Genomic DNA, 19,233 nt, shown 5'->3' on the forward strand with positions numbered 1-19,233 from the left:
ACACCTCTTAGAACTAGTTCTTCAACAGCCTGGTCTTGCACCAGACGACTATTATACGCCAGACTGGATATTGAAACCCCATAGTGCATGGAGAACACTTTACACCTTTACTCACCGGTGCAGGCGTTGAAAGAGGTGGAACACTTCACATCTATATTATCACCTCTGCCATTATGAGCAGGTCGCAGGACACCGTCATCGACGATGACGAGGAGACTTGGTGAGTTCACCCGCAATCGATTTATCGCAACGCCGGACTGGAACGCTGATTACGTGACAAACAGCCCACTTTGTATCGAAGAGTTTGACCTATCCGACAAGAACTTCAGACCCTGTCCTTGTGGCTACCAGGTATGTCTCAAATCCCGCCCTCACTTCCTGGATCTTCTATGCTTTTCCTCCCCTGCTCGTGTTCTGATCCATACTAACGACCGCGACAGATTTGTCAGTTCTGCTTCAACAGTCTTAAGACTACTTATGAAAAGAGTACCTGCCCGAACTGTCGAAGACCCTACGATGAGAAGACCATTCAGTACAAGATCCCAACAGCTGAGGAATTCAAACTCGACCAACTAAACAAGAATAAAAAGCAAGCCGCTGCGAAACGAAAGGAGACAGAGAAGCGTGAGGTGGAGAATTCATCACGTCGCAATCTCGCTGGAGTGCGCGTCAAACAACAAAACCTTGTTTATGTTATTGGCCTCATACCGCAGATCAAAGATGAACAGGCTCTGCTCCAGACTCTCCGTGGTCCAGAATATTTCGGCCAGTACGGCGAAATTGAGAAGATCGTAGTCAGCAAGGCCAAACCAGGAGCAGCAAACCAAGGAATTGGCGTATACGTCACGTACGCTCGCAAAGAAGACGCCGCCCTCTGCATCAATACTGTGGATGGTTCTCTCAACGGCGATCGCGTTCTACGGGCCCAATTTGGCACCACCAAGTACTGCTCTGCCTATTTGCGGGGTGAAACGTGCACCAACAAAAATTGTAGCTTTCTGCATGAGTCAGGCGAAGATGGTCAGCACAGCTCGTTGCAAAACGAACCGCATGGCGCAAAACTCTCTACTCGACCTGCCGTGTCAGCTCAGATGGCGCAAATGAACCCTCCACCTCGACCTCAGTCGGCCGTCCAAACCGCAATCACTCAGCCAATGGCTCGACAAGGGAGCAAGGACAATGACAACAGCAGGAAGAACTCGCAGGATGGTTCTGCCCTGCCCTCTACTGCAAGCTGGGCAACTGCAAATGCTTCTGTCGCGCGGACGAGACGTGCCAGCCAAACCAACAGCAGGGCTACTCCTAGTCCCCAAACGACCCATGCTTCACTCACTGCCCAGAAGCCAGACGAACACAAACCCAAGGAGGCACCTGTCAGCCAGACATCTAGCTCGACCGCTCCTGCGAAGACGGCATCCAGACCAGACCAGACAGTTTCTAAACCGAAACCAAAACCACAACCGCTGGACCCGATACAAAAACAATACGAGGATGTCCTGCGAGTTGTATCTCGGAGTTACCGATTCATTTACGACGACTCATGTCTCAGCCCAGAAGCTCGCTCTGCAGTAGATGACATGCCCTGTTTCATCGATCCTTATGGTGGTGCCAAACGCCGCGCCATGCGAGAGAGGGAAGAAGCCGAGCGCGCAAAGCTAGAGGCCGAAGCAAAAGCCAAACTGGAAGCTCAGGCCACTTCAGCTGCGGAAGAGACCTTGGATGAAGACAATGTCGTTGCGGGAAGCCTCGCCCTGGGTGGTGAACCAGAAGACGATCCGAGAGATTCTTCAGCACGGGGGGCAATTGGACGTCCGTCGCAGTCCCTGAACGACCAATTTTCGTCAATGAGTTTGAATTCTCGCAGCTTGACACCTCAACAACGACAACAGCTGGCTCTTCTCAGCGCCAGCAATCTACCACAAGCGCCTGGTCTTGGTCAACCAAGTACCCAGAACACTGCTTTCGAGATGTCAGACTTTGATAGACGAGGACCACAGTACAGCCAAGCCCAATACGAACAGATTAGCAGTCACCAACGCCACGGTTCCAGATACTTCAACAATGATACTAAGGCCGGCACCGCCAGTCGCTTCCAAGGACAGCAGCAGAGCTTCTACTCTAGTGGAGTCCAAGGACCTCCTCCCGGCTTGCCAACTGCGGGGACTCCTCCGGTCAGTGGTGGTGGAATGTTCGCTCATGGCCAGAATTTCACCAACCCTGGTTTTGGAACTTCTAAAGACATCAACGCGGAAGCCTATTCGAGGAATCGGAGTGGAACGAATCAAGGTCATGAAATGTCTAAGCGTGAGTTGCTCCTTTCCTTGCAAAATAACCCCCTTCGGTCACCCCCACTGTCAGCCCCTGCCCCTGGCGTCCTCAACCCGCTCTACGCTCAGTATCAGACATACCAAGATCCTGGGCTTGTCAAGCAAAGGAAAAAGGGCAAGAAGCACAGACACGCTAACACTTCCTCTTCAGGAGGTGGTGTAGAGCATCTTGCAGACCCGAGTATTGCGTCAGCGAGAGTCCACCAGGGCAATACGACAGGGCAGGGGCTGTTTGGGGGTAATCAAGGTGGGTACCAGCAATCGAACCTATACGGCGGCGGCGGGTACAATCGATGGTGATCGACGACATTCCGACCACAATATTTCAATACCCCTTTCTTTTTCTTCTCTTTTTTTATGATGGGTCTTGTTTGGCGTTGGCGGTACGAGGCCTACCTATTCGGATCAGCGAGCAATGCATAAGTCAGTAGCTGAATGGCGAAAGCTTAGTGGAGTAACGGCATGGTCACAGTCATGGTCCCGGGCGAACGTGGGACGCATCGAAAAATCAATCTATCGGCATCAGGCTTTTCCTTCAGCAGCATCAATCGTCCCATTTTCACGGCTCTGTTATGTATGTTAGTGCCCTTCCCTGACCATGTTACAAAAAGGTCAGGCAGATCAGAAAACAATTTCTTACAATTCATTTTAGGTGCAATGTTCTAGAGACAGTAAAACCTGCGCTGAGGGATCTGATGATGCAAAAAGCCTGATTGTCTTTGCCTGTACCTTTGAGCCCATATCATGTACCCGCCGCTGTGCTGTCTGACGGTTCTGACTGTCTTCTTTCTGGTTTTATCTGTTGCCTGGATTCTTCGCTAACTATGTCATTGCAGTGGACGAGAAGAATTTCCCGCCTCTGCCGACTCGCTCAGATACACAGCCTCCACCTTTGCATTCCCGCGTCTCGTCCTTTCAGAGTCACTACAGCTCGGGTCTGCGATCATCAACACCGAAAATCCCTCCAGGTTTTGAACTCAGTCATGGACATCCGGTTCCCAATAGGCAAGTGTCTCCTCCGCTGCCTGCCCAGGTAATTGGACAACGAAGCACGTCGACCAGTTCTTTACCCATCGCTCCAGCTGTGCCAATCGTACCGATAGGCCATCGCGCGTCGACTCCAAAATCGAAGGCCTCCGAGTCACTGAAAGAAGACTGCAAGGTCACGCCAGCTGACGAAGCACCTATCTTGGGCAAGAAGCCTAGCAGTGGAGTGTCTGAGATTAGTTTAGGCTCTCCTAAATCGAAGCCGATCCGCCAAAAGCCTGAGGCTGAGAAGAAGCCGGATATAGGGGGAAAGGCTGAAGAGAAGACTGAAAAGAAAGATGAAGCTCGCACTCTTTCGAAGGCTGATGACCCTCGGGGCAAAGGGAAAGCCCCGGCAGTCAAACCTGGGAAGATAGAATTACCTCAAGGAACCGCCTCGGATGCCCCAACCAACCCGCCGCTACCATCCGCCAACACTACTGGTATGGACAAGTCTGCAACACCGATTCTGGATTCGGCAGTCGTTGGCACACCAGGGACAATGAGCCCCCGACCGATCACTCCTGTCACTACCACTACATCGGAGACATCCAAGACGTCGATGCCTCGACCGAGGACGCTCCGCGTAACGACTGGTTTGGTCACGAAAACGCTAGAGCAGACTCCTGCATCGGCAACGACCGAGAAATCGAGCGCTGTGCCTCCCATTTCAACCATCAAGAAAGGGTCCAGACGACCATCTCTCTCTTCGGCTCAGTTTAGTAGGCCATCAACGCCAGCAATGTCAGAGCGCCCTTCTCACGACGCTTCTCGCGCCAGCTCTCCTCCACCAAGTATCGTTGGTTCTGCTCCGGAGCGAGCCAAGAGCAAAGCTCAGCTAAAGAAAGAAAGACGAGAGAAGGCTAAGAAGACAACTGAGACCAGTGACACCGTCGCAAGTGCTGCCACTACACCAGTTGTGGAAGAGGTTGCTCCTGTCATTGCTCGGCAAAAGAAACAGAAGAAACAGTGGGTGGAGAGTACTACGGCAGCTAGTGGCGACGAGAAAGCGAAGGTTAAGGCAGAAGGTGCCAGCACAAAGTCACAGGAAACAGTCCAGAAACACGACGTTGGAACTTCTGGGGACAAGCTGGAGCTCAAGAAGACAGAGGAGAAGGACAAAGCCGCAATTCCCGCTTCGAAGCAGCCCGAAAAATCTGCAAGTCAGCCTCAGAAACCAGACACCCTTCGAACGGCAACACCAAAGGAAGAGCCTGCGCCAAAAGTCGAAGAGGCCAAGGGTACGTACACGATGCGTGACCTGTTAAACGAAGCCGAGAAGATGGCTGCGGCCAGTGACGGTCCCTCGACACACGCAGCCATGCAAAAACTTCTCAACGAGCATATTTCATCCATGCCTAAGATTTTCTCCTCACTCATCCAAACGGGCGACCTTTCTAGAGATCATCCGTGGCTGAACCCGCCGTCTTTCAACTCTGCCGCGTACAAATTACCGCCAGATTCCCGACGCGGTCAAGAGTACCTGGACGGGAACGGATATAGTGCCAACGATGCGTTTGGCTATATCTACCTTCCACTCAAAGAGAAGCAAGCATTGAAGGATGGCAATGCTGTGAGTGTTGCTGACGCAGGGGAGCGAAAAGATGATCTATTGAAGAGATGTTTGGTGACGCCTAATGGGTGGGTCTTGAGGCATCTCAGCGCTGACGAGGGTGAAAAACTCCTCGAGCTTGAGGAAAGACGACAGATATATTTTGAGGAATTTGGAGATATAGGCACAATGGCCGGATTAGGTGTGCTCGAAGCCGATGATTACACGAACCTCGGAGGTGGGATGGAGAGGCTTGCCAGACGGGGTGAGCGCCACGGCGTGGTATGGATTATGGGCGAGGATGGCGAGATGGCCGAAGACGACGAGTTTGAGCCATTCGATGATGAAGACGGCGAGATTGATGGTGAGATCGGCGATAGCGACGGAGAAGGTGAAGAGGAGTTTGCCGAGGGAGAAGGCTTGGATGACGAAGGCGAGGAAGGCTTTGAGGCCGACAGCCAGGTGAATATGCCCGGGGGTTGGGATCTTTCACCTCGAGATTCTCATCATGCGGCCAGAGTCGGCTCCGGCGGACGGATTAACTCTCTTCCCGGCCTGGGCCCGCATTCGAGAACGAATGCTCTTCGCTTGCCTTCGAGAGGTCCACCGATCGGTCCAGAGGATCCTTCTCAACAGGAAAATCGTGTCGCTGTTGGTCCGAGCACGGCTCCCCAAAACGCAGATAAGAATCCTCCCATGTTGTTGGCCACTGCGACCGCAACAAATGCAACAACGGCAGATAATGTCAACGTTCGCCTTCTCGATGCCGATGCACTGCAAAAACGCGTCCAAGAGTCACAAAAGGCACTCGAGGTCGCCCGCAAGGAGATGGAGAAAGCCGAGAAACTTTGGAACAAGAAAGCAAAGGATATCGGACGGTGGAGAGATGGCCTCATCGGGTCGTTGGGTGTGAAGGGCTAGGAGATTCCTTCGGTATCCCCGGCCGCAGCAGCCCCGGAAACTTCCTCAAGAAAAGGGAAAGCAAAGGGCAAAGCAAAAGACAAAGGGAAAGCAAAAGCGACCACCGACAAGCTGCAATTGGAATCATTCGGGGAATTCGAGTTCGAATTGCCCCAGCTAGAGCCGTTACCACCGCGCTTCCTCGACTTCTTCGACACCGATCCAGATGGCCCAACCAAGTCTATGTGGTATGATGGTCCCATGATCACCGACAACCTTCAGGTTAACCATCTATTGAACGGTTCTGCACAGAGCAGAACAACCTTGACTGACCGAGAAAGGGAGATGATTTTAATTCTGAGGAACGCTGCCTTCTTTGATTGTCAGGTTCTTCGGAGAAAGATCTTCGTAGTTGAGGAGTGGGATTGGCGCTATCGCGACCCACAACTACGTGACACTGCCCCGGTGGTCGCATTACGTGGATCGGATCGCCTTGTTCAACACGTTGCTGCTGCTGCCGCAGCCTTGGATGGCATCGACGTTGCAGACTTCAGAACTGAAGTTGAACCCAGGAGGAGAATGCGAGATTGGCTCATCGTCACCAAGAAAGTCCCCCGACCGTGGGAAAGCAGGAAGAGCCTGCTTCCATCACCGGCTCCGCCCGACGCCCCCCACCCACCACGCGAACTCTGGCATCTCCTCGGATCTTTCGGGGTTGGTAGTCCTAAAGCCAGGCTGAGGCAGGTGAATCGCAAGGAAAAAATTGCCCTCATCTTCATGCGAGAACTCTTACATGTCAGGTACGAGTTGGGCCAAAAGGGCATCTTGACGCGCGAGCACTACCACACTACGCAACGGAGAACCGACCTTTGGGACTGGGCGATCAACTGGTACGACGGCTTGCTCCGGTTTTTGCAGTTTCAGAACGGCTTGAAGATTGAGGGATACCTGAATAATCCTTTATGATAATGGCGATGATGATGGAGTTTAGGGAGACGTGGAATTGCTGCATGATGGATGGGTATACGCATGGGTATGGGTATTATTAGTATTGGTGTTGGTGCGGATACCATGGTTATTCTCGACTTCATTGCTTCCATTGAAGAGCGAGCATTGCGTGGCTTCTGCACGTTATTCAATCCGTGTCCAGGGTATGGTATGGTATTGCTACTGAGAATATCATATGGACGTTCATTCGCTCTCCTGCAATTCATCAAATCAAATCCCCTTTCTGCACAATAAGGCCCTTTGCATCTGTCCCCTGATTGTCTATACTCACTCTGCTCTGTGTCGAACTCGAGCTCAAAATCACACTTGTCTGCATCGATTGTCCTACTTACTCCGTAGACATTGCGCACCATACACTCCTTCATTCTTCCTTTGTTGCACAGCAGTCAATTCTCATAATAAGACATCAGCACATCTGTCCCGTCCCGTCCCGTCCCACCGCACCCTAGTCGAGGTCGACGACAACACTTGCCACGCAAAATGAATTCTCTAATTCTCTCCATCACGGAGACGGATTCTCCAGCCTTACGAGGTTGCGCTTTCTCACATCCTCACATTCTCGCTGCTGAATCTTCAAGAAGAATCAAACCACCGTCTTCCTTCTAGCACTTTCTGTCATCTGGCCGTTGTCGCTGCCGGTCGTAGATTGCTTCAAAGGGACGGACTGAGCGGGCGCCATAGCTGAAGAAGCTTGCTCAAGGATTGTTTTCACGCGCTGGATCTCGTTCCAGTCGGATGGATTGATCCTCAGGAAGGTGACGTTGTATTTCCCCGCCGCTGCCGCTGGAAGGAAAGTTTTGTTCACGCCAGGACTTGACGATGACGACGACACGAGCGCGTTTGTTGTCACAGCGGCCACTGCGTCGAAGGTGGATTGTTGAGAGATCCGCACAGTGGCGCGCACGACGCTGCCGACGTTTGGCAACGATCCCGGAGAAGGGGCGGGTCTCATCAAGGTCGACGTCGCTTGAGGAACAAGAGCACCGGTGAGATAGGGCGGCCGGTCTGGAAAGAACATATCCGCGAGTGTCACTGTTCGAATCGCTCCGGTGTCTTGAGTAGAGTGCAAGATGGCGTAGATTTCGAGACCCAGAAACATGGGATTGCTGCTGGTCTTGTTGTTCGCCTCGGTCTGGGCTGGAGCTGTTGGTCTTAACGAGGAGAAGGTGAAAGAGACATAGCGGCGGGCCTCGGCGATACGAAAGCAGATCGGGAGGGGGTGCAGAGTAGAGAACACTGCGAGCGGTCCTGTGGATGATGTGGCGACTGATGAAGGGGGAGGAGGAAGGAAGGGCCGAACGAACGGCTTCATTGGTGCTTTGGGTGTCCAGGTCGTCGGAATGGCTTTCATAGCTGAGGATGCCTTTTCAGGGGACTTGTAAGGTTCTGGCCGTCGGGCTGGGGTGGTATTTGGATATGGATGTGTCGGCTTTGCAGCCAGTACCTTTTCGGCTTCAAGAAAGGTATCAATGTCAATGCTGTCGTCATTGAAGAGGTCTTCATCTTGGTTGTGCTTGCTGGAAGCGTCGGCGGCGACAGGAAGGGCGCTCTTCGCAGCCCTTCTCATGACTAGTGCCTTCTTTACCGGAAGGTCCTCAGTCTCGGCATGAAACGCCTCTGAAGATGTCCGTTTATACCCTGCTGCAGCGATGTTGAGCTTGTTCAAGCCGATCGGCAGGAGACTCTCATTGGTCTCGAATCGAAGAGGGCTCGACAATTCGGCGGCTCCAAAAGCCTTTGCAGAGAGGTTCCGCTTCTCTTCTGGTAGCATTACACTGTGTTGGGCGTATGCAGAACTGGAGGTTGCAAGCCGCTTCTTGCGTGCTGATGAAGGTGGTGTCGGGACTTTTCGCTTCTTAGCTGCCCTTAGACGTTCCTTTATGCGCCCGGCTGAGCCGAGGATTTCCTCTCGGAGATGACTTGCAAATGGAGAGGGTCCTTCACTATCATCGATGTCCGATTGAGATGATGATGGAGAAGGAAGAGCTGCCGCGACGGGCTCGGATGGCGGATTGATGGGCGTCCAGTTGTTTTGCCTGCTGTTGTTAGAAGTGTTGCTATATGGCATTGGGCTGGCAACACGCCTACCAGACTGGCAAATTTGCCTGAACATCAATCATGGATCCAAGCTCATTCAATTCGCTGCTGGACAGCCAGCTCAATTCTGATAGTGGAGAGCTCATTACGAATGGCTTGACCTGGAGACACTTCAAAGAATCAAACATCGCAAAACCAATCTCGAGAGAAGACAACTCGAGGTCCTAAGAATGGAAATCTTGAAGGACACGAGGCACGAAGCATGGACCATGGAGCATGGAGTGGGTGTCAGTGTGAGAACAGCGCGACTCAGTGGTGAGAGGAAAGAAACCTGTAAGGCACAACGGATGATTTTGACCACAGGTCTGTCGCAGGTGAGGCAGCAGGACCAGCCGTAAGTGACAAGTTTTTGTCTCTAGTGTGCAGGAGACATTATTCATCACTCTGTAGGGATCATTCACGGGATATCGAACGTTCACGACTGGGTTGTTTGCGCTGTACATGTGGATTGAGGGGGATGGTGACCTGGGTGAGGCAGTCCATGATGGCAGCACTGCAGCAACGACCAGGTCTGCACTTGCCCCAGTGGCAATCCCCAGCCATCACACGAACCGAGTGCATAGCTACCTAGGTACATAGCACATAGTGTGGTCTCTGTGTGAAAACAGGAACACCATCCTTTGTCAAGTGTATGTATGTCGTGTCGGTGGGGAGAGTGAAGAAGTGAAGCGTCGTCCCGCCATATCAAAGTGACTAGCCGAATGTGGCTAGCGCATGTTTATTGTTCTGAATGTGGAATCGACCATCCTTCACTGTTCATCCCGCGCACTGAACTGCGTCTGTCACGAACGCTGTTTACCTACCGAGTACCAGGTAGGTAGTTAGAGACACACCCCTCCCAACAATGTCGTATGCGATCGAGACAAAGAAGCGCAAGTTCGATCGCATCCTCGAGGCTCTGACCGACAGTGCCAGTGCCGCCTCTGCTCCCCCCTCGCCCTCGCACTCCTCGATCAACGCCTCCACCACCTCACTTTCTCTATATGCCGCTTCCGATTCCTCCAAGAGACGCCGCATCACTCCCCCGTCCAAAACAGCAACAACGCATACCTCGACGCCAATCGCGCTGAGCGGACACTATCTCCCATCAAGCCGAGCTGCTTTTCTCCAGCGATTGGAGACATTCCGACATGTCACTCAGTGGCATATCCCATCCACAGACCCCGTCAATGCTGCCGCGTGGGCGAAAAGAGGTTGGACTTGTGTCGACACAGACACCGTAGCATGTGGTGTTTGCAAGGAGAGGTTGTATGTTGACCTAAATCTAGACAAGGAGTTGCTCAAATTATCAGAAAGGCACGGCGGCGAGGGTGCAGATGAGGAAGCAGCTGCGGCGGACGAGGAAGACAGCTTCACTATCTCGTCCGAGATCTATGGCAGCATTGTCAAAAAATACCAGGACATGATCGTCACAGCGCACGCAGAAAGTTGTCTCTGGCGAAAGCGAGGCTGTGATTCATCAATTCAGCGCATCGAAGGGCTCCTGAACACAACCTTGGCCCTGTCGGCTCTGAAAACTCGCTACGACAGTCTTAGCAGCCACTCTGACGAAATACCCCGAATCGAGCCTCTACCCCCAACTCCTTTGGTGGATCCTCAAGAGTTGGAACAATTTCGTCTCAGTGGGCAAGAAAAACCTCACATCGACGCCCTTAGACTGGCGGTCTGTGGCTGGCAGAGGAAATGTGAGGATGTCATTGAATGCCATCACTGTTTCCGGTCACTGGGTCTCTGGTTGTATCGCGGCGAATCACCTGCGATTGAGAAATTGGACGCCATAGACAATCATCTGGAATATTGTCCGTGGAGGTCGGCCGAGGCTCAAGATACGGAGCTCCAAACGGGGCACGCCAGAACAACGACTTCGGGGGAGGAAATTTTGCCGAAGAAAGAGCGAGTGGCAGGTTGGGTGCTAGTGTATCAAGCAATCACCAAGGACAATAAGCAGAAGAAAGCATCAAACGGATCGCGTTCAACTGCAACCTCGGAGACGGTACTGGGCGCAACGAGCAGCGAATCGACGACGCCAGAGCAACGCGAGAAGAAAATGAAAGACTTACTACGGAGGATCAAGGAGATCAAGAAACCTTTCAACGTCAAAGCCTTGCTGAAGCGCAAGGACAAGCCCAAGGCCTGACCGTTCCTCGGCGTCCAGCGATAAATGGCGCATTTTGCTCGGGCTGGGATAGGATAGGATCCGAAAGTTGGCCTATCCGGGATGGTGTCCGGCTAGAGCCAGTGATATTCAAAGGCACTGGGAGAGGTCTGGACCACAGCTTTCGGGAGCAAGGCCGGATGCCAGTCGTAGTAGAATGGATGGGCGGCCGGAAGCTGCTCGGAAAATGTCGGAAAATGAGCTAGCCCCTAGGGTAGGGTAAGGGGCGGAAGTTGTAGTTGTCCAAGCACCGACAATTTATCATGAAGCGTGATCGTATGGTGAGACAAGGCTGAGGCTGAGGCTGAGGTTATGATTGATATCCTGGATAATGGGAATAGTTTGCCCTGTGTTGGTGTGTGTCGGGGCAGTCAGGTATCCAGTGTCGAGTCAGGCACTGAGACGGGTGCTGGCGAAAAGAGTGCCCGCAGGCGTTGACCCAGGCGTCTACTTGTACAGTAACAGTGGGTAGGCTTAATTATTAGCCTTCCCCAGATTTGCATTGGGGGGACCGGCTAGGCGACTTTCAGCAGGGCGAGGGGCAGACGTTAGGCGGCGAAGGCCCAAGGGTGGCCGAGGTGTTGGAACCAAGTGGGGAGCCACAACAATGACATCAATAGGCCGATACTTACGAGTCCGTACGTGGACAAGGAAGAAGGAAATAATCCGAGTCTTCCCGGGAGTAGTCTTCTGTTGGGGGTTGTTCGCCACTTGGCGGCCTCGCAGTGAGAGGAAGGGGGGACAGCAAGCAATATCCGAGCGGTTTTGTACGATTGGTTGGGGAGGGGGAACGAGGTGGTGAGAAGTGGTGGTGGTGGTGGTGGTGGTGGTGGTGGTGGTGGTGTAGTTAGCGGTGCAACGGGGACCAGGGACCAGGTCAGGCGTCAGGCGAGTGCAGTTCAACACAGAAACAAGGCTCTCGGACAATGACATGCCATGGCTGGTGGGCTGTTGCTGGCTGCTGGCTGCTGGCTGCTGGCAGTGCATCATGCCTGTGTCTTGAGAAAAGCTTCCCCGCATCTGGTGCCCTGTGCATCCCATTACAGGCCATCCCATGCCACTGCCCGTCGTGGCCGTCATGCCCATCGTGCCCATTGTGCTGCCCATCCCATCTGATCGCTACCGAGTCCGGAGTATCGCAAAGCCCATCATCCCGCAGCCCGCAACCTGCAACCCGGCCCACGCTCACCATCCAATCCTCGTGCCTTGAATATCACACACACACACACACACACGCACACACATTCACAGACGGCCAGCCCTGAGCTACTCTTCTCGAGTGGGCAACCTCTCTTCCGACCGACTTCTCCCTTCTCTCCTACCTACCAAGCTGGGCCATCCTCGATCTTCATTCTTACTCCAACACACCTTCCCGTATATCCTTCCCTTGTGGATTGCATCTTCCTGTATATACTGTCGGTCACCGACATCACTCTCGTCGCCTGCCGTTGAGTCCCCCAAACCCATCTTCATTGCCGTTGCCCGTTGGAGTCTCACAGGACAAGCTCCAGCTCCAAGCCTCCGCACCAAGGCCCTACCTCCTCCTTCCCCGCTCCGAGTATAGGCAATAGACCGCCTTTCACAGTCACCCACACGAGACAAGTCGGCCTCTACTCCCACTGAGTTGCTGGTGTTTGTCTCTGGCCGTCGTAAGTCATCCCCTTTCTCTGTCCACAACGCCTCTTCCAGAACAAACCTTGAACACGGCAAGCCTAGGAATGCGACGTGACCACAAGTAGAGACAATTGCTAATAGAGCATGCGCCAGCTAAGATACGAGCTCTCCTCGGCCTGGTTCTGTCTGGGCTAACCTCACCTCATCTCACCTCTCTCCTCTCCTCCTTGTGGCATTATGTCTAGTAGCACCGCCAACCGGATCAAGGAAGGCGCTCGATCGGCCGCCACAAAGGTCGAAGAAGCAGCCAGCGAGGCCGTCAACAACCCTGTCCAGGCCAAAAATGACTTCCTCCACCTCCCTGTCGTGCGCGCCGCTCTCCCCTTTGTCAATGGAGGTCTCGCAGGCATGTTTGCAACGGCATGCATCCAGCCCATAGACATGGTCAAAGTGCGCCTACAGCTAGCGGGCGAGGGCGTGAAGACGGGCCCCAGGCCCACGGCTTTGGGGATCACAAGAGACATCATTGCTCAAGGGAAGGTGCTCGATCTTTACAATGGTCTCTCAGCTGGTCTGTTGAGACAAGCCGTGTATACCACCGCAAGACTGGGCTTCTTCGACACCTTCCAGAACATGCTGCATGAACGCGCTGAGCAGAACGGCACAAAGGTCACATTCGCCGAGCGAGGCGCTGCTGGCCTTGCAGCCGGTGGATTGGCTGCCATGGTCGGCAACCCGGCCGATTTGGCACTCATTCGCATGCAGTCTGATGGCTTGAAGCCCAAAGACGCCCGCGCAAATTATAGATCAGTATTTGATGCTTTAACTCGCATTGCCAAATCCGAGGGCATCACTGCTCTCTGGGCCGGGGCGTACCCGACCGTCATCCGCGCCATGGCTCTCAACTTTGGTCAACTCACATTCTTTGCCGAATCCAAGGCTCAAATCAAGCATTATTTCCCCGACATCTCGGAATCGACGAACCGATTCGGCGCATCTGCGATTGCCGGCTTCTTCGCATCCTTCTTCAGTTTGCCGTTTGACTTCGTCAAGACGCGGTTGCAGAAGCAACAGAGGGGTCCTGATGGCAAGCTTCCCTATAACGGCCTCTTCGATTGTGCGAAGAAGGTTATCCGTGATGAAGGTTGGCTACGATTTTACCGTGGATTCGGCACCTACTATGTCAGAATTGCACCGCACGCGTAAGTCCCAAACCTCGCGAGAAACTTTCGCAGGCTGCTAACGTTGAATAGGATGATCACCCTGATCGTTGCCGACTACCTGAAGTTGATCACCGCCTGAGTCGATCGGGCCGAAGCCATGGTTGGAAAGAGTCCGCATCGTCGAGTTATGTTGGACAGGAACGTCAGGAAGTGGTTGTTTTGGAGGGGAAACAAGGAATGGAAGAATGAAAGAAAGAAAGAAAGAAGACGCCAACCGTCAAAGAGGGGGTTAGAGAGGCAGTCACCATGGTACTAGGTACACTGTTCCGGGCTGATGGGCCACGATATCGCTCGATCTCATGGGTCAGGTCAAAAGATGCTTTATGGCAGGTCGACAATCTGTGGCAAATACCTCTGAGACAAGGGCGTCCTCTAGCAGATGTCATATAGAGCACAAATCTAGCATCCTTTGGGCGTTGATAGGTAGCTAATCAGGAAGACTTGTTAATAGATGATGCGAAATATACGACTTGTCGAGCAAAAAAATTGTTATTTCGCCCATGTCCAACTGTCACCTCGGCAGCTTTTGAATTGCCGACAAACAGGCAACTATTCCGACCGGCACATCCCTGTCTGATCGGGTGGCCTGCACGCACTGCTGCACGCACTGCACTGCCTTCACCGAAAAGGCAAACTGCGGAGTTCCAAACCAGATCCTCCGTCAAGATTCGCACCAAAAATCTACCTGCGCGACCTTCTGCGGCTACAACAACAACAACAACGACTATGAGTGACTGCTGTCAGCATGAGCGCCTCGTTACTCTTACAACTCGTCCTCACCGGCACTCAGACTCACTACGAAAGCCCCGGGTTGATCGACGAGAAAAGATTGGAGCACCTGTTGATCGCGGGTAAACAAATTCTCTACAAGTCACATCAAGAGAGCGATGTCCGATCTGCGCTGGGATTCAACCCCCGAATATGGGAGGGCTTGACAGCGGTGCTGAGATACGCCCTCCCGGCCATCGAACGACGATGCTTCCCCTACAGAAACCCTTCACAGGGCGGCTTTGGCGGCACCGGTGCCGAGCTCATTGCCGTTAATTACATGGATCTCGTCAAGGACATCGAACGACTCAACGACCTATGCACAATCGCGCGCAATCTTCTTGCCACCACCAAAAAGGCGCAGAATCTCGCGGCTGAAAAAGGGTTCGACCAACATATCCTGAGGCTCATCGATGACTGTGTTAAGGTCACAGCTCGGGGCTTCGATGGTGGGTCAAACCCTCGGAACGAGGAGAAATGGCAAAAGGTGGTCAATCTGTTTAAGAGGCTGTTGATCACCTGCCTGCAGTTCCTGCACAATTTTATCATGCACAACGAACAGCGGAAACTGGTGCTGTGGCTGGATCTATTCGGACAGTCCCAAGCGAGTGAGGCGGCTGATGATCAGGCCAGCAGCCAACAAGAGCAGCAGAGGACCGTCGAGGATGAAGGCAAAGATCACGCTGCGAGAGAAGACAGAATCAGGTCAACCGTGGAGAGATTGCCGCGACGAGTGGGCCGGCTTGCAACGGATGGAGATGACCCCGGGTACAACATCGACGATGTCCATGCTCTGTTCGATCTGATGAGCACCAACAAGGAGCCCGACGAACAGACTCAAAAGGGGGCAAAAGTGCTCATGGACAAGATCAGGTCTGACATGGAGTCTCTGTCGGGTATGAACGCGAATCAGCTGGACGATAGCCCAGATGTGCTGCTGAAAGTGGGAGCTGAACTGCGTGCTTGGTTACAGACCAAGGAAGAAGCCGCTACCAGTGAGGCTCATTCTGCGCAGGTCAAGCAAGTGGCTGAGAAGATCATGGCTCTAACCCATGGCAATGGCTACTACAAACCCGGTGGCAAATCTCACTGGAGCGATCTACCAGAACCCGGTTCGTATGGCGACCTGAATGAACCCGCCCAGGATCTGACAGAAGAAGACTTGAGCATGCCCCGAACCGCTCAGTCCGCAGCTGCGACATTGAAAGAAGCCAAAGACGAACTCATGGCCCGGTTGCCACGGTCGCCCGTTATGCGCCCGCCGCCCCTGAGAGAGTACGACGGCCCGATATACCCTTACGTTGACACCGACGATGAAGATGACGAAGAATATGAACTTGAAGACGAGGACGAGGACGACCTCATCAGCGTTGGAGACAGTATGGAAGACGATGATTACCGCGGATCAGGGGACCAAGAACGCGGCCTCCTCACCGATGTCCCACTTGTCCTTGGTCCGACCGAAATCGAAGCACTACCCATGATCATCCAAGCAGGCATCGTAGATAATTTTGGTTCGAAGAATGGCACCACTGCGCAACAGCAGGGGCTGAAAAATATGCAAGCGGTTCGCTGCCATATTTTGCTAGCTCAAGAGGCAGGGCGTAACGTTCTGCGGGAATTGTTGATTTTCATCGCCGCGTGGGATTTGCCGGACGATGAATTCTACTTCAAAATGATGGTGCAGATCATGGAAGCCATCCTGAAAAACGGGCTAATGTCCCACGCGTACGCCGACTTTGGGCAGCCCAAGGACATCATCTCTCCGGCGCAAGCTGTCGTTATCAAGATCCTCACGCACATCTTCCGCGCCAAGTATAGTCCTCCATCGACCGCGCAGCAGCAGCAACTGAATGGATCGGGTGAAAAACCGCCGGCAGCGCAACAGCAGCAGAAGCCTCGCTTGAGTCCCTCCCCGCTCAGTCGCGTGGACGTGCTCACCGTCCGTTACATTTTCATCGTCTTTCGAGGCAACATCATCCCTGAAACCTGTGCCCTCATCTATCTCCAGGGTCAAATTCGTGCCGGCCTCGCGCTAGCAGAGGATTTCCCACTGAACTTGTGGGACATGGAACGAGTGTACGAAGGCGTCTACCAGTTTCTGGAATTTTTTGCGGTGTTGACGGAGAATAATGATTGGAAGAAGCTCCTGGTGCAGTGGGAGATTGTGTATGATTTGGTGACGCTCATAAAGGAGTTGGATCAAAGCATTGCAAAGGTTGGGTTGACGCAGGCTATGCCTCCGACGACGACAGGTGCGAACGGGAATACGAAAGCGACAACGAATGGAAATGAACCGCAGGGTACAACCGGAAGGGGACCTCCAGGGCAAGCATCAACGCTTCCTGCTCACGTCGCCGTCGAAAGACCGTATGATACTGCCCTCTCGGCCCAGGAACCTGCGCAACAGAATGGCACCTCAACAATCACCGAATCGCTCCCACAACCACCAAATGACCTACCTTCAGCGTCACCCCCCGCACAAGCTCCTCCCGCGGCAACGACTGTGACCGAGGAACCTGCAGATTTCGAATGGCGGAATCTCAAGAAACTCATTGTGCTGGTGTTGTCGAGTCTGGTCTGGAAGTCCCCGACGGTGCAAAATCAGATCCGCGAGTATGGTGGGGTGGAGACGATCCTGAGTTGTACAACCTACGATGGTACGTGATTAACCATTCCATTCTCTGCTCTGCGGATAGTTATTGTTATGCGGAGAAATGGTTTGTCCCACACAAAATTTCCTGCATGCCCTTTGACCATTCTATTTTGCTGACAGTTTTGGGGTTATGTAGCGTGCAACCCGTACATCAAGGAACACGCGGTGATGTGTCTCAAATTCCTGTTGGAGAATAACCCGGAAAACCAAGCGCTTGTTTCGTCGCTCGAGGCAAGGGAAATTGTGCCTCCACCTGGTGAGGATGCAGAGATTGTGAGAGAGACGACGGAGAGGCTGGGACTAGAGGTGCGGCTGGGGAGTGATGGGAGGGCGAGGGTTGTCCGGAGAGATGGCGCCCAAAGTCTCACGGCGAGAAGGGACAACTCGAACACGAACAGGAGGGGCGGGAGCACGAGCGGGACTGGGAAGATCGAGGAAGTGGGATATGACTATGACGAGATCGAAGCCTTGGGACTACCTGTTAATGGAAGCGAGGCTGCGGCTGAAGCAAAGGACAAGGACAAGGGCAAGGGTAAAGAGCGAGCGGCGGATCCGGATGACCAGGAGATTGAGTTCATGTAATGATCATCCCTGCATATGCCTTCGATAGAGGATGAGATCAGACTTCAGAGATGGGACTAGATACTATATGTAGGTACCCACCTACCTGATGATAGAGTAGAAAAAAAGAAGAAGAAGAAGAAGATAGTATACAAAGTCAGTTTCACTCCATCCCATATAGATATATATAGATATCTCGCACAGCGGTACACGAGGGCAGCAGTACGGTAATACTGTCCCAAAACAGCTACATAGCTAGCTCCATATTGTAATTGATCTTCAACTGGTTGACCGAGTTATTAAGCTGAGCCAGGCCGAGCTGGGTTTTTACTTACTATAACGTACTCTTGGGTACTGTCCTGCACCCGACGTATTCTCGAGTCCTCTGCTACCCTCCTCTTTCTCGGAGGGTGCGATGTTACTTCCTCTCTCTCTCTCTCTCCCCTTCTCTGGCTTTCGTTGGGGATTAGAAGAAGGGGGGTGGGGGTGGTAGGGGAGGGAGGGAGGGAGGTATAGGTACAGAGATAGCATTCCCCAGCCTCGGCCTCGCTGAGGTCGAGCTCTAGACCATACTATACCAAACTGTTTCATAGAGCTGAGGAAGTGTACGTGTAAGTGTATGACGGTCAGTCTTCTCAAGTCAGGTGGTAAGTATCTCTCCGTCATGATCTGTGTCGACATGTGTGGTTGTGTGTTTTGTCTGTGTATGTATTTGTGTTCTTGCCATCTGGCTGTCTACCTCTTTGGATGTACTCATATGTGCGCCGGAGGCTGCCTCCGTCGTCTATATACACAACCCTACATATTGTAACAAGGCAAGGTGGCTGTGCTGTGATGGGCCGTGCTGGGCTGGTAGAGCGGTGGCAGGGAGGAAAAGTTGTCTAGTCACATGTCAAACCTAAATGGGCTGGCAGAAGGGGGTGCAGAACAGTTTACAGTGCTGGCAGTGAGCCATTCATTAGAGATTGAGCAGAGCATCATGAATTCCATGGTTTTTGGCGCCGTCTACCTAATTCCTGAGTGTTTTTTATCAGTCCTGTCCTGTCCGTCGATGCTCCCGCTGTGCTAGGTGTTTGTAGCCCTAGCCGCTGCCCCTCTGGGTGGTGTTGGTGGTGTTGTCTTGTCAGTATCAACCAGAAACGCGTTCTCGATTCCCGATCTGCTGGACAGGCCTCTGTGCGTTGTTGCACGTGCACGCCAAACCCTGAAGTGCTCTGTTACAATATATGGACAGCAAAGTTAATTACCCCGGCCTCCCTATAGAAACAAAGAAAAGTACTCTCGCTGTATAGCCTCCCGCCTGATCGAGGCCCCTACCCCAGAGCTCCCGCCAGAAATCCTTAAGA

At 53.0% G+C, this 19,233-nt stretch overlaps 5 protein-coding genes across 5 annotated transcripts; 4 read left to right on the forward strand and 1 right to left on the reverse strand.

Moving 5' to 3' along the window:
* Positions 1–173: 173 nt before the first annotated feature.
* On the forward strand, positions 174–5,826 carry A1O5_00926 (uncharacterized protein; the record flags this gene model as incomplete). Its single annotated transcript, XM_007741545.1, has 4 exons — positions 174–220; positions 285–351; positions 441–2,574; positions 3,164–5,826. The coding sequence occupies 4 exons, from the start codon at positions 174–176 to the stop codon at positions 5,824–5,826; spliced, it is 4,911 nt and encodes a 1,636-aa protein (XP_007739735.1).
* A 1,570-nt stretch (positions 5,827–7,396) lies between these two features.
* On the reverse strand, positions 7,397–8,881 carry A1O5_00927 (uncharacterized protein; the record flags this gene model as incomplete). The annotated part of the gene is made up of 1 exon (XM_007741546.1): positions 7,397–8,881. The coding sequence occupies one exon, from the start codon at positions 8,879–8,881 to the stop codon at positions 7,397–7,399; it is 1,485 nt and encodes a 494-aa protein (XP_007739736.1).
* An 873-nt stretch (positions 8,882–9,754) lies between these two features.
* Positions 9,755–11,047, forward strand: A1O5_00928 (uncharacterized protein; the record flags this gene model as incomplete). The annotated part of the gene is made up of 1 exon (XM_007741547.1): positions 9,755–11,047. One exon carries the CDS (start codon positions 9,755–9,757, stop codon positions 11,045–11,047), a length of 1,293 nt encoding a protein of 430 aa, XP_007739737.1.
* Positions 11,048–12,916: 1,869 nt separating this feature from the next.
* A1O5_00929 (uncharacterized protein) lies at positions 12,917–13,981 on the forward strand (the record flags this gene model as incomplete). The annotated part of the gene is made up of 2 exons (XM_007741548.1): positions 12,917–13,881; positions 13,933–13,981. 2 exons carry the CDS (start codon positions 12,917–12,919, stop codon positions 13,979–13,981), a joined length of 1,014 nt encoding a protein of 337 aa, XP_007739738.1.
* A 666-nt stretch (positions 13,982–14,647) lies between these two features.
* On the forward strand, positions 14,648–17,908 carry A1O5_00930 (uncharacterized protein; the record flags this gene model as incomplete). The annotated part of the gene is made up of 2 exons (XM_007741549.1): positions 14,648–17,330; positions 17,463–17,908. The coding sequence occupies 2 exons, from the start codon at positions 14,648–14,650 to the stop codon at positions 17,906–17,908; spliced, it is 3,129 nt and encodes a 1,042-aa protein (XP_007739739.1).
* Positions 17,909–19,233: the final 1,325 nt, after the last annotated feature.

This window comes from Cladophialophora psammophila (genome assembly GCF_000585535.1).
Source record: "Cladophialophora psammophila CBS 110553 chromosome Unknown aczJe-supercont1.1, whole genome shotgun sequence".
NCBI classification, from domain to species: Eukaryota; Fungi; Ascomycota; class Eurotiomycetes; order Chaetothyriales; family Herpotrichiellaceae; genus Cladophialophora; species Cladophialophora psammophila.